Source organism: Taudactylus pleione, unplaced genomic scaffold (genome assembly GCF_031769625.1).
Source record: "Taudactylus pleione unplaced genomic scaffold, aTauple2 ptg000043l, whole genome shotgun sequence".
NCBI lineage: Eukaryota > Metazoa > Chordata > Amphibia > Anura > Myobatrachidae > Taudactylus > Taudactylus pleione.
In genome coordinates this window covers 14,646,436-14,662,207 of record NW_028284445.1, presented here as the reverse complement: position 1 = coordinate 14,662,207, position 15,772 = coordinate 14,646,436, and the positions used below count along the sequence as shown (strand labels likewise).

General features: G+C 40.0%; 1 protein-coding gene across 1 annotated transcript in view; it reads right to left on the bottom strand.

The window, feature by feature from the left end:
• The window catches only part of FLT1 (fms related receptor tyrosine kinase 1), a 107,738-nt gene that overhangs the window by 8,973 nt on the left and 82,993 nt on the right, over positions 1-15,772 (bottom strand). Inside the window, exons 9-11 of the mRNA XM_088460270.1 lie at positions 10,529-10,698; positions 10,277-10,427; positions 2,697-2,814 (exon numbers count right to left, since the gene is read on the bottom strand). Of these exons, the coding sequence (XP_088316396.1) occupies positions 2,697-2,814; positions 10,277-10,427; positions 10,529-10,698 (439 nt within the window). The remainder of the gene's footprint in view (positions 1-2,696; positions 2,815-10,276; positions 10,428-10,528; positions 10,699-15,772) is intronic.

Genomic DNA, 15,772 nt, shown 5'->3' with positions numbered 1-15,772 from the left:
AGGATTACGCTGTCGGGTTAAAGATAGGTCGGTATTTAGACGCCTATCTTTAGTACTAAGTCAGGATTTCGACGCCGTAATTCCATCAGACGGCTTCCCATGCGTCAGGATTCTAACTACATCCCTATCTGTTAATCTACATATCTAAAGCTACTGTATATGTGCATTGTTGAAACCCAAGCTGGTAATTGCCCAAATCCTACCTTTACACAGACATCCCTTAAAACCCCACTTGTTACATTATATTGTATTTATAGATATGCATAAAACCTAGCATGGAAATGTATACCCTTCATAAAGTATACAAATATTTACAAAATCTGCATTTTTATGCCATGTGAAAGACTGAACGGGGTAAAAATACTGAACTGCAGGTGGAGTGGAGGCAGGGGCGAGCTAAGCTGGGGTGCAGAGGGGCACATGTCCCAGGACTGGTCTCATATGAGGTTAAATCTGGAATGGAGCATCAGCAGGGAGGCTGTGGGGCTAATTATAAGTTGCACACCATGCTGAAGTTCGATATTAATCACACATAAATCACACATTTAACTTTCACTTAAAAAAACAAATCAAAGATTGTCAGTTAGTAAACATGTGATTTAGCCCCAGAAACAACATCAATTTAGATAAATTTGAAATCAATTAAAATCATCCTTTAGTAAATTTACCCCTACATCCCTAAAAAGGTGCACAGTGTTATATGTACAACATTGTCTGTGCAGCTGCAGGATTGATTGAGCCGCACGGACTCTGGAATGTATTGTGCGTTCCTGGGTGGTTACTGGGAGGTGGCTATGAAGATGTACAAAGTTATTTTGTCTGATGGGCGTGCTATGGGAGTGGTTTCAAACTCAGATGCTTAATCGTGTACAATGGAGTCCTTGCTCTGACTTAGCATTGGATTGGTGAAAGTCCTGATGGTTCTATGGATGGTTTTGAGTGCAGCCACACAAAATGGGCGTTCCAGCCCTTGTGTATTTCGATGCGCGCTTGTACACCAGGGGAAGGGCTTATACGAGTATTAGTATGAAGCCGCAGACAAGGCTACAACTAAATATATGCTAAAGCAGGTTTATATAGGATCCTCATAAATACACTATGCACACTACATATGCATACTATACACACTATACAATGCTGGATTCTGTAACAACATTTAAGTTTATTTGAATTTAAATGAACAATGTCATTGCATTGCCTGTATTTGTCAATACTATAAAATTGCTACCCTAACAGGGTTATGCCTGATGATAGCTGTATTAGTGCATTGTAGGGTGATGAGGATTAAAATCCAGGTAAAATGCCCATTTTCTCCAGCTATTTGATAAATCAGGTTGTGTTCTATATTTAAAAAATTCTCTTTTTAACGATGGGTCACAACTCATTGGCCAGTCTTGGTGCTTGCACCCCAGACTGAAATGTGTCAGCCAGCCTCTGAGTAGAGATTGCCCACAGCAACAAATCAAATTCTAACTATCATTTTCTATAATGTACCAGATAAATGATAGGCAGAATGTGATTGGTTGTAACAGGGAACTCCTCCACATTTGTAAATTTGCACTTCAGTAAATCTTACCCTACTGTATGCATTCGTATGGCAGCTCTGATATGACATTAGAAACATTAATGGCAACATGAAATACGCCTATAAAGCTCATGTTATCTGATGCCAACATACAGTAGAGTGGAGACGATGATACAGTGTGAATCCATTACACTAATACCCCTTCCAGATTAACAGCAAAATCCTAGGTTATTTCAAGTGAACACACAACAACCCAGGATTTGCTTAGTCTGAAAGAGGTCAAGAAAAATAACCCTACCTAGGGTTGGACACAGATCATCCTGGGTCACAGTGTAGTGTGAACGGTCCGACCCGGATCACAATGACCCTGACCCGGGTCGCGCTGCTTACCACCCGATTAACTGCCTTCAGTGGCGCTTGGAGATCATCTCCAAGAATCCACTTAACGCCAGGCAGACCCGGGTCATGGAAGACCAGTGACGGGTTCAGTTTGAAAGGTGCCAACCCGGGAATAACCCGGGTTGGCACCGCAGTGTGAATGGGGTCTGACCCGGGTTTCAGCCGGGATGGACCCATGTTCAAAATCACGGGCCAGACATGGCATATCTGATCTGAAAGGGGTATTACTGTGGGGACAGAAAGAAATAAGGCAGTGCTTTCATAAAATAAACTTTTTGATCCTTGTACAGAGGAAGTCTGTGGTGCAAAATGAATGACAATCATTTTTGTTGCTAATTTGTGCGATATATAATATCTTTATGCGATATATATATATATATATATATATATATATATGAAATATCATTTGATTGCATTGGTTACCATCTATATCAAATTATTCTTTCACCGTGAGATTTGTTAAAGGAGGACAAAAAATGCAGCATAATATATGTGCAATGTGCTCATCATATATAAATTAAATTCTACTTCTCTCTCCCATTGGTTTGCACTTTGTTTCCACTGCTACTCTATGTGCAGAATCTCACTGGGCCACACATGTACATTTGTACATTTGTTGTAATATTCAGACCAATAGGAAATTATTCAATAAATACAGCGCTCACTGTGACAACAACAACTGTGGTCTGTGTAGTATGTCTGTGATTATATTCTTCTAAACACACATCAGTAGACCATTATATTGTTTATATGTAATATTTAGGCTTTTTACCTTGTTCCTTCCCTCGATCATACGCGTGCGTTCTGTAATACTGTAAATCTTATTGCTATGGCTACTACTGTTTTTCCCAACGATTACAGGAACAGAACTGGCTGGATGAAAATCACACCTGTGCAAGACAAAGGAGAGAATGTATTACATATTAATAAAATTATATGAGGACTTCACATGATAAATGCGTTTCCCATACGTACATGAGGGGCACAATAGTAAGACACGTGAGCACTTTGGCGAGTAGGTGATCCCGTCCCTGCTGTGCCCAGGGTACTCCTAGATCCGCCAACTGCACTGCATTGGTGTCTCCTGCTTTAGTCCCCTATTTGTTTTTGACTATGTAATCCAAGCCTGTAATGCCAGTTCTTTGGTGGATTGATGTATGACTACACACACACACACATATATATATATATATATATATATATATATATATATACACATATACACTTAGTGAAAAAATAATTTTTTGCTGAGCCTTGTTCAAATACTGAGCTGTTTAAAAGGAACTCAATGGCCCATTGCTTAAACAAGGTCATCAGTAGGAAGTAATGGAATTAGTGGAAGTGGAAGCTATATGGAAATTCCCCCAATGATTCCACTGGGAGTCAGGTGGAAACACAATGAAGTTACCAGGAAGGGCTGGTTTGACTGGTTTCACATATGAATGGAACGACCTGTCCTTTCCAGCACGGCTACATCAAATCATTAGTCAGCAGCAACTAAACACAATCTATTTTCGATAGTGTCAAAAATTGCAGATCCCATGAGAATCCAGTAACATCTACAACTTTCACATAGAGGTCTGATACTAATTCTTACAGCAGTTCTAGGAAACCTGTTTTTTCAAATAGTAAGGTATGCTGGGGTTTCATACAGGGAACATCTTAACTGTAATTAGTCCCAGATTGTGTATGTGTCTATACTATGTATCTATTTATGGTATAAAACTATAAATTCTTAGCTCAGAAAATGTTTCTTACAGATATGTTACAGTGAAGTTATATGTGGTCAACTTTTGTGTGATTGTGTGACGAGTCTAAATTGCACTAGTTTTGTTATAATCCTGAATCGATAACCACTGGTGTAAATAAGGGCTACATCGAGAAATAATTTTAAAATTAATGTAAGTACTGCATATGTTCAGGAAGTGATTGCAATAGATTAGTTTTAGCAGTTTACAGAAACACTATGGGCTCTATTTACTACAATCCGCATATAGAATGCAGATTGTAGTGTGATATTAACGACTGAATTCGCATTGCAATATCACAGGGATTTATTACAAATCCCTTGCAGGGACAGAGCTTGCGATAAAGCTCTGTCCCTGCGAATCCCCTTCGGAGCCTTATCACGGTATTTTCACAAAAAATACCATGACTAAGTGCCGGCGCATGCGCCGACCGGTCACCGCTGCTACCCCCCTCCTCCCCGGTGCTAAGCCCTGCCCCCGGCGCTAAGCCCCGCCCCCGCAATCGCGGACCCCCGCAACCCCCCCCACGACCCCCTCTCCCTTAATTACACTTACCTGCATGATCCAGGCCTCCGGTGATGTTCTCCATGCTTCCGGCAGGTGATCTCCCATACTGCACTGGGACCCGATCACCTGATGACCGGGCAGCAATGCACTATGGGAGACCAGCTGACCGGAGGGGAGTCATCACTGGAGGCACGATCACTGGTCCCTGGAGTCAGGTAAGTAAATTTTTTTTTTACTATGTTTTTTTTCTTTTTTTTACAGTAATCAGCTTGTGGTCTGTTTAGACCACACAGCTGATTACTGGGACCGACTCCCGGCTCTGCTCTCCCCGTTAGAGCAGAGTAGGAGGCCGGTAACCGGGGGAGACCATGGATAACGCCACCTCCAGGTGGCGTTATTATCACAGGGCTTTCCCCGATGTTTTTTCACATTTTATTTTTAGTAACTCTGGTCAGATCACATTTCCCATTACAGTTATGGGAAATGCGATCTGCTTTACTAAATATAAGTGATACTTAGGGGTTGGAGTAGAATTTTACGAATTCTACTCCAATTGCCCTGTAATAACTATAGGTGATACTAAAATAATGTGAAAAGGGTGTGAAAACACCCTTTTTCACTTTATTTTAGTCAAAATAATGTTAATAAATAGAGCCCAAAGTGCGGTAAGTAATAACTAGCTAAGCCGGATTAACAACAGTAAAACTGTGGTGATCGCCCAGAGGCCTTCCACACCATGAAGTGAGAGTTTGTAGCACTATGCAAATGCCAGGTGAGAGTACAGTTAGTACCTGATTGGTCAGGTGAAGCAGCCATCCAAAAAGGTGCTGTCTCAACATAAATATTTAAATTTATCAAGAAGTGATATTCTTGTTATACTTCGTTACGAATCTTAAATGGTGCTCCAACAAATCAACTCCTGTCATGTGTTTGAAAAATGACAGGAGCTGATTGGTTGGAGCACCATTTAAAATTCGTAACGAGTGCTAACAAGAATATAATTCGTTATTAAATATGCCCCTTAGTTGCCAACCTTTGAAAAGTTATATGTTTTTAATTGCTCTCCCAATACTTTGTAATTGAATGGATGAGATGTATGGTATGAGTACTATGTAGCACAAGTATAGAGTGTTAGTGTCAGCAATGGACCTTTCTATTACCTATTTTGTTTTACTTTACATGACTTACATTCTAGTCTAGCAAAATGAAGGAATACTTTCATGAGAGTGATAAAATCATTTCCATAATTACTTTCCATCCACGAGGACACAGGGACAACCAAGCCAATTCCTTTCGTGCTGTAAACTCTATTTCGGTTAATAGTACTTTCAAGTGGGAAGGGGGGTGTTGGGTTTAGATATTATTTATCCTTGACTTCATAACAGCCTGGCCTTGACCATACTCGTGTGTTTTTCTTTCTCTTTGCTATGAATGAGGAGACCTAGACTTCAACAGAAGTCATCATGTCTATTTTAATATCATAAGCCAAATAGGAGGAGAGGAGGAGGAAGACGAACATAAATCTGGCAGCGCACAGTAGCAGGAAGCCGAAAGCCCCTGTTAATTATTTTTTCAAAAGTTCTTAGAGCAATTCCCCACTTCCACCAGAAATTCACGTTAACTATTTAATGCCAGGACTCTTCTGACTCTTTAATTCTGCATTCCAACCTGAACATTCCGAAAAACTTCCTCTCTATTATCAGAAGGTTTGTGTCCCTAGACTGTGCTTAGCCAGCATAAAGCCGATTCACCTGAGCAGGGCTAAAGGCACTTCCTCTTGGTTTCTTCCTCACTGCAGGGGTTAATGCGGGATTACAGGAGATGGTGGATACAGCGCGACCCTTAAGAATACATAGAGCTTTTAAGGAAGTAAATTGTGCCATGTTTGAAGATGTAAAGATAACAGCAGTGCTGGGAACGGTCTTGTATAGGGGAGGAAGCCAAACAAGAAGAGGAAAGCAGAGTACGCTCCAGATTTCGCACAGGAAGCTGAGAACACCTCCTGCCAAAGGGAGATAAGACGGCTCCCATGGCCTATTCTGGACTGGGCCACTGTTATCAACCTTTTTTGCTTTAACACTGTCTTCGAGCTACTTCGCTCCGTTCACTCCCTACGTTCTCAGCCATTTTTTTCTGCTTTTAAATCCTCAGCTGCCATTTCTAGAAAGCGAGCCAAGCACAATAGATGGGTATAATTATAACTGCTGAATGGAAAACTTTTTCCGGGGCAAGCGTGTTCTACATGACATTTGTATATAGTACTCGTGCAGTGTAATGAATGAGCCTCCTGATCCAGCTACGGCGAATAATAAACACTTGCACAGTAATGAACACTCTCAATGCGTTTCCTTCCATGGCGCTGCTCTGTTACTAGACAAAGATGCATTTTTTTCATTTACACTTGGGGGAATTATTTGTTACTAAAAATTAATTTGTGATTATAGATCTTTAAAGAGGTTAGATTTGGACAGCAGTCTTAAACAGAAGATATTGTGAGACACATACAATATACATTTTAAAAGTATATATATTTTTCAATAAAAAAGGGCAAAATATGGATTTTTGAAATATCTGGTTAGATCTAATAATTAATAAATCATTATTATTATTATTATTATTATTATTATTATTATTATTATTATTATTATTATTATTATTATTATTTTAAAGTGTATGATACTCATATATAGATGTCTATTGCTTGTAAAGAGAAGGAGAAAGGCACCAACATTTAGGATTTCCCTCCCTGCTACCTCCATATAAACTACAGATATATTTTTTTTCTAAAACTTAAAATAGTGAATGTGTGCTACAAGCATAAAAATAATAATTTTAATTCCATTCCTCTGTAAAGTTAGACAACATAATTTGAAAGAATGAATATATTTGTACAGGGTCTCAGTAGACAGCAGAGAGAGATAAAAAAAAGACGTATTAAAGTATAAAATATTGGAAGACTCCGATCGTGCCACTTACTACTTATTTACAATGACAGATGCTCTGTATGAAAGCTACTAATAACATTTATAAATATATATGCAAACTTTCCATTGTAGCTCTTAACATGTTCACATGAATTTATCCAGTACAAGTAAGAAACGGCTTCAGTACAGAAATATTTTTGACATGTGAACATGTCATTTATATAAAATAATTAGGGAGCTTAAAAAATACAGTATATAAAGCAAAATAAATAAATAAATTCAACCTTAAATCATGGTGCTTGAAAAAGTTTGATGATAATTATGGGATGAGAAGAGATGATTTAATATTGACAACAGAATAGCCTGATTTATTTAGATTGTTTTAATTATTTATTACTTAGCAAAAACTGTCTATCAGAGCTTTGATAATTAGAACTTAATAATGAATAGTGGGATGATGCTTGATGATGTTTATGGTAGAAATACTTTCTTAGCTCATGTAGGAAATTTTCCCTATAGATGTTAGTTAAGTTTCAGCACCTCAGACAGCCACCTGCCCTCACTGCTGTGCTATAAACCATTCCCTTACACACCACATCACAGCTGGAATAGTCTCACTGCCTTGCTCAATAGCTTGTTAACTTGTTGCAGTGGCAAACGCAGGATTTCTAGAGAGGGTTTTCCAAATGCTTTATTTTAGAGTGAGTATGCCCAGTCCATGAAGAGGGCATTATTAGCACTTAACCAGCTTTAATATGCGTCATACAAAGTGTATTGTGTGCCATAATTCCAGCATATAGAGGACCAGCGATCACAGTAAGCCATTAAATGCAGCAGTAGCGCCATCATGCCTGAGCTGAAAGTTTTTATTTTAGATGTGAGCACCATTCCAGAGTATTAGAACAAGTCCGGGAGTCTGGGGGAGCAGCAGAGGAACCTAGCACTGCCCTGGACATATATGTACATATTGGGCTCTATAGCGGCACATCCCCAATAGTGAATGTTTTCCAAATCTCCTAGTTGGTGCACAGATTATTTATTACTGACTGATACATGTTAAAAGATCCACAGGTGGTGCTAATTATTTCATTTGTGATACTGAGAAGAACATTCAGCACTAGTAAAATTCTATTACATTACTATTTCTATTGTGGGCTGGGGAGGGGGGTTTCCAGGGAGACGGAACCCCCCCTGCGTTTGCCTATGTGTTGGGCAGGTGAATTATGGAAATGATAATATATTAAGTAGACTGCTGAATGTTTGCACAATTCATTAATTAATACCTAATTAAAGTGAAAGCACCCTTTAACAAATAGATTTACTCATTACATTGTAATTTTTTAAAGCTTTTATCATGTTTACATTGACCCAATGTTTGGCTTATCCTGAGGTTACTATGTAAAATTTAATTTAATTTACAGACAAGACGCTGTTTCTTGTTTCTTAAATTTCTGTTTAAAATCCACAAAATATCAGAAAAAATAATGATAACTAAGTGACCAGAATTTTTCTTTTTTCTTTTTTCTTAAAGAAGATTTAATTAAAGTTATATTTTAATTTACATTAATCGGTTGGTGCACCACTATACTACCGCTTTCTGCTTTTTTTGTCATGACAATTGGTAGTTGGTAGCACACCCCTTAGCTCTATATAATAGGTAGTTGATCTCCTTAAATCTTGAGGGGGTTATCGATTTGGACTAGTGCGGTAGCTTTTTTTGCTTTTGCTTTGATCAGAATTTTAGCAAGGGAATATTTTCTCTCCAGAACATAATACATTAAATCCAGAAGATGATATATGCAGGAAAGATTTTACATTTTAGAGTCCAATTTCTGTCTGGACTTTAGGGCTTGATATTCCTTTATGAGACCTCATTTGTGACTTGGGGGGGAGAAGTATCAAGCGTTGGAGAGGGATAAAATGGAGAAGTTGCCCAAAGCAACCAATCAGGTCCAAATGGCTAAATTTACTAAGAAGCAGTTTTGGTGTCATTTAGAAACCACCGGAAACCGCTGTCAATTGACGGCAGTTTATATGTTTAATTGATAGCATTTAATAAAGGTCGGTTTTCATTTCTAAACTGAAACCCCCATCGATCCCCAGTGTTATTTAAATGACAACTCGACATGGTGTGTCCTATTCCATAGTGGTTTCTATTGAAACCACTGTGGAATATAAGCTAAACCATCAACACACTGCACAGATCACTATGATCTGTGCAGACTTTGTTATGTTTAAAAGTGTAGAAATAGTTAAGTTTAAGAATAAAAAGAATAAAATCATGTGTGGGTTCCAAATCAATAACCTGCCCTAGACCTCTGAGCTTGGTCTGGTATTCTAAAATAAGGGGAAAAAACAGTGTGGGGTTCCCCCTATTTTCTATAACCAGTACTAGGCTGAACTTGCCTATTGGAGGATAACACTATAGCAGGGAGACACACAGCACGGAGTCCCCCTGCCATAATGTTAACCAGCCCCAAACTGGTCAGCCCAGGGCTGGAATCTCTCTGAATGTCATGACCCCCTCCAAAAAAGTATATGCAACCCGAAAAATACATAAAACAGATGTGACAATCTGCTTAATGAGACTGCACTGATTCATTTGATATGTGACACTTGTATATCTGTGTGCCACTGAGACTGAATCTGTATAGGAAGTGCTACGATGAGCGGTCGTGGCTTTTTTCCACACCAAATTCCTTTGTGCTTCATAAGTTCATATACAGACTCAGCCTCACACAGATATACAAGTGTCACATATCAAATGAATCAGCGCAGTCTCGTGAAGCGGTTTGTCACATCCGTTTGCGCTTAAGGCATATGTTCGTGTGCAAAAGAATCTCAGTGCTAGCTGAGTCGCAAGAAACCTGCAGGCTCACTCTTACCAGGCCTCTAACGTTGCGTGGCGTATTGTTGCGAGGTGTGTTAGAACACATCATAGATAGCAAAATCAACAGTTTACCAACTGTATTATAGTAATTCCCCATATTGAAAACGTTGTTAGTTGCAGGCATAACATTGAATATCAAAATACTTTAAGCATCAGCTCAACCTGAGACCTTTTTTTTAACAAGTGCATGTGCAGCCCAATGAGGCGGATGTCAGTAAGTGATTTGTACAGGATATAAACACACTAGTTATAGAAACATGGCATATAGGCACAATATACTTACTTTGCTTTGGAGTGCAAGCATGGCTGCCAATTCCAGGTAATACTAGGTGATGGAACGCCATAGACTGTACAGGTCAAAGTTTGCCTGCTGCCCAGTGAATATGGTTGTGGTTCGTGGACTGATATTGATTTCTCGTAAATCTTGGGCTTTACTATAAAACAGAGGTGATAGATCCATCAACAGAGCAAGGGCAATATTCAGCAATAGTATAGCTGACAGCACTTAGGAAAGTGGGAATGAAAATAGGCATACCATTAACTTTCAGCGTCATGGATAGATTTGATTTAAGATTCCATTGTTTTAGTCGCAGAACCACTGTATACGTCCCTGTATCTTCTTCTGCGACATCCTTAATAGTTAGGATATTGTTGTGTATTGAGTACCGTGCACATTTGTCTGCCGCCAATAAGTTATTCTTCCACCTGCGAGAAGAAGAGAACACATAGTTTATACATATTCCTTATCAATACCTTGTTTTTGTTACTATATTATAAGTTACTACAACATTTAGCATTGTGTTGGCTTTCCTAAGGTGCTCAGGTATCTTGTACAAATCCAATTACTTAATCATAGAATCTTGGTCTTAGCATCAACAAATGCTCAAAATATGTTAAAAATAAAAGTAGACCTGCCAATCTCATCGGTGGCATGAATGTAGCTTACATTGCCACAAGGAGCAGGATCTAGTGAAAAATTACAGGGCAGCATATTATCTCAAAATACAGGGCCTGATTCGGAGATTTATGCTAGTGCAATCGCAACTGCATTCTCTCGGGGATCACAGTTGCTAAAGTATGCAAATGCCTTCCAACGCACAGCCGGGCATGGGGACGCCCACTGCTGCCTTCTCATATCCGTCAGACGATGTGGAACATTGATACAGATCGGTCAGCCATGCAGCAAGTCTTACCAGCCGCAAACACTGGAGCTGTAATGACATGCAGAGGGCTCTCATGCTGAGAAGGAGATTGCAATGGCTCATTTATGCATGCCCATGAAACAGCGTTTAAACGGTCAGGAACGCCTGCGTTTGTCACCCCCCCTTACCTTCCCCAAATGCTGACTACCTGTCACTCACTTTGCGAATGGATCCTCTGTGCGTGCGGAACCACAAGACAATCGCAGTGTGGCTTACATACATGCGCCATGGCAAACAATTGCTCCATCTGCATAAAAATCAGCATTGCGACTCAGACCCATAGCATATGAGAGGGCAGCACAGCTTTAATCAGAACAGAAAAGGAAAAACAAAATTTGAGCCTGAGAAGAGACACTGCATTTTTGCTTGGGGCACGGAATCGGACAGAGGAGATCCAGGTGGTCAGAATCCCGATGCCTGGATCACGACAGGGTTAACACACCGACACTTGGTGGTCGGTATGCTAACCCTCCCCCTCTCCCTACACTAACCCATACCCTCCCTCTCTGGTGCCTGAACCTAACTTCCCCCCTAGTGCCTATCCCTAACCTTCCTCATAGTGCCTAACCCTAACCCTCCAACCCACCCGCTACTTACATTCGGCATCCCAGTGTTCTGGATGCCGGCGCCGGGATTCTGACCGACGTCAGTATTCTGGCGCCGGTAAAGTAAGATTGCCAGGATGCCGAACGCATTCCTGGGGTACACATTACACACCTCAGCAAAGGACTGCTACATCTGTTTTGTTTTTTTACTTATTTACCATCATCAAATAAAAAAAAAATAGACAGAGTGTAAGCTGCTTGGAGCATGTTGTGTCATAAATTGTTAACCTGTTGCACCTGTCTGAATTTGGTTGTATTCAATAAGTGCATAGACACAGACATATCAAAGGTTGTATGCATCTAGTGATCTTCATGCAAACCTGGCTTACTCCTAGTCATCATCATTAGTAAGTACTTGCACCTACTCTTGCTTATACAATGTGCAAAGGATACGCCTCCAAATGTATTTTCACTTATGTCGCATGCAAAATGCAAATTCACACAAGATATGCTCCATGAACGAGCACACATTAAACTCTCCCTCAGTCCCTTGGTGCACAATATGCACCTGTCCGGGTACTCCTAAGGCCCATGACAATCTGCCCAATGTCCAGACAAATTACAGTAGGCTTTTAAAGACACTCTTTATGTCACAAGTAGGTAGCCAGATGCAGAAGTAAGTGGATTGTACAGTGGCGTGCAGTGTGCTCTACGTGCATGTCATAAGTTCTCTCCAGTTGTTTAAGAAACACAAATCGCATCTCTTCTGAATTATGAGACCTACTTTGTTTATTAAAAAAATGAGTTCATCCACCAAAGTCATCTCTCCTTCTTCTCACTGAACTCACCCACTCCTAGTAAATCTATATATGTAACTAGGGATATTTTTAGAGCATGGAATTCAGAACATTTGTGGAAAATAGATCTCTTATTTTTTCTTTTGCAAATCCCTTTCCTTATTAACATGACCCTTGCATTCATTGCCTGGGAAATAACTCATGGCTATAAATATGGGAATAAAAGTTTAGAAGTCTATTTTCTTTCGTGAGATCTATAAATAACACATTGTATCCCTCCGGAGGCACGTTGTGGAGTCTTATTCACTAACACAGAGTAAATTATTCTTCAAAAAGATAATTTTCTTTGTAGTGGTATGAAACATTTACTTGCCCGGTCCATAAAATAAAAGTGAAGTGGCAGCCATGTTTTTTTTTTTTCTGGTTGTTAGCCTCAGTTGATGGATCTTGTTCTTGCCAGTATTACAAAGGGAGGTAGAAAAAAATACACAAAGGTCCATCAAATGCAACAATTTTCTCAATTCTAGCTTTTTTGATCCAGAAGACGACAAATTTAGTCCCAGTGAGGCAGTTGCCCCTTCAGGCTCATAGGGTGGAAAACCTTCCTGTTCCCTAAAATGTGTAATTGTTGGCCATGTTTACTTAAAGGGGTTGTCCAATTTTAGTGAACTTTTTCCAAGTTTAGGCATTTGATCAGGAATCATTTTAGCATTTTGGAGGTTGGTCTCCTAAGGATTCCGACCATTAACTGAATATCAAGGCAGCAGAAAGTCACAGTCATCCAGGCATGAGTTGCGCTGGGCTCCACCTCACTTTCATAGCAGCTAGGTCTGTGGATATTTAGCAGTGTTAATTCGGCAGTAGTAATTATGGCAATGGTTGAGATTCCTGTGGAGAGACCACCACATAAATGTGCCCTGAGGGGTATGCAAAAATTTAGGGAAAGATTCCAGGTAAAAGCACACACTCACTTTACTAATGACCTACCAAATGGACTGTAGAGTGCTTTTTATACGTAGAAGGTAAGGCAAATGATATAAGGACATTACTTTCCCCCCAACTGAACGATAAGTAGGCAGACACTGGCTGGCGGTATCCGTCTACTTCTTCACCGTCATCATACCCATCACTGCCAGGGCTGATCCTGCCAGCCCGAGATGCCTGTCAGCAGCAGTGGCAGAACTGGAGGATCGGTGCTGGATCAAACCTGCAGTGCTGCTGCTGCACGGCAGTAAAGTGCCTGCTGCCTCACTAGTTTGATCGCGGGCTCCCCCGCTCCCATGATCGCAGCATCCCTCCCCCTAAAATGTGGCACAAATGTGATCGTGGCACCCCACCTAAGTGATCGTGCGCCTCCGGAATCACGGCACCCACACACAGGCACCCCCACGCTACAGATGAAGATATAACACAACCGGAGGGATACAGCTTAGTTACCTAGCATAAGGCAGAATATGGCTGTTCCTGCTAGGGGGTCGCAGTACACAATGCTGAACATGGCATGGGTAGAGTACTGGGAGAGATGCGGTACACAATGCTGACCAAGGGCTGGGCACTGGGAGAGAGGGGGGGCACAATAATAACTATGGGCTGGGAACTCAGACAGGGGAGACACAATGCTGACCATGGGCTGGGTACTGGGAATAAATAGAAAGTTTGAGAGAAGGGGTTGTTCAGCATCTCTCACTCCAGTAATGCTGCCCATTTTGGTTTAAACAAATTTTTTTTATTGAAATCATGCATAAGTTGGCAGAACTTGTCCACCTACTTCTGTGACATCATAATTTGGAAAGAAGTTGCCTGGTGTCCTGAAAAAGTTGGCTGGTCTGATGAAAAAGTTGGTTAGGTATGTGGGACACCATTTTAGTTGGACAGACAAGTTGGATGGTTGGAGGAAAGTTGGTCTGGTGTATTGCCAGCTTTAGTACATAGACCCTTCAACTACATTAAATAGACTTTAGTGGATACTGATCCTACAATTGACATCAGAATGGCCTTGACCTTGTTATAAAGCCATCAGCAGCCCTTGTATTTCACTTATGTAAAAGAAGAAAATACACCATTAATTATTTAGAACAAATAGTATCATGTGAACTGAAATACCTTCACTGCTACATAACCTTGTGGGGAAATAGGGTCCATGACCTCAGAGCGAGTTCAACAAGTAATTGTCTTCCCTTACTATTTTGGGAACCAATAGTATGGCTACTATTCCCCTTTACTTTACTTTTATTTTCCTAATTAGATCTGTCATGCAAATCCTTTGTTTCAGGTTTGATACATTAAACCGGTTGCGACGCTGTTAAGTTTCAGATCAGCCTCCTTGATAGCATTGTTTATTAAAGGTGTTTTGCATATTATTTTTAATCTTAGAATAATCTGTGCTTCTGCCAAGAACTAACTACAATAGTTAATTTAGGTAAATCAGAATCGTTTCACAATGCCAATGACGAAGATTACAAAGAGTAACGCGATCTAAAAATAAATGCTGATTATCACTAGCACTTTATTTAATGACTGGCAGCAGGCTCTTTACATAACATTATAACACTATTAGTGACATGTACCTGAAATGTACTCACAATGACAGAGGTATACCGTATCATTGAAAGCTGTCAAGAAGCCATCTAGTCAGGTTCCCGCGAAACCTTACCACAGCTTTATGTTGTATTGTGAAGATCAAATTGTCCTAATTTCATTATACTTCAGGCCACACATTGACTGAATTTTTTGATGATTTGCTGGACATCTCATAGTAAGGTAAGCTAGTACAATACAAGTTATATAATAATAATAATAATGTGATACCATGGTTTACGTACATATCCGATTTTGTGGGTCTGCGCAGGTTATGCACATGGACAAGAGCTAGCGGAGACCCAGATTTTGTAAACACCTTCTCCCTTATTACAGAGTAGTATATGCTGCCATACATAGTACCATATATGGCAGCATAATACTATAAAGTAGCCTCTTAATTTAACGCAGAGGAAAAAGTAATGAAACAACTAAACACTTTAAGGGGCCTATTCATCATCACTTAATTTTTACAAAAGCAGGTGAAAATTAAAATTTTTACCTGCAATTGTAAAAATTAAAGTTTTCGGGCCATTCATCAAGAAGGTAAAGCAGATGATACCACAGATATCTCCTACTTACCTTCCTCTTGTGGAATGGCCCCGCTGTCCCCATACACTAGTATCACAAATATCTCCTACTTACCTTCCTATTGTGG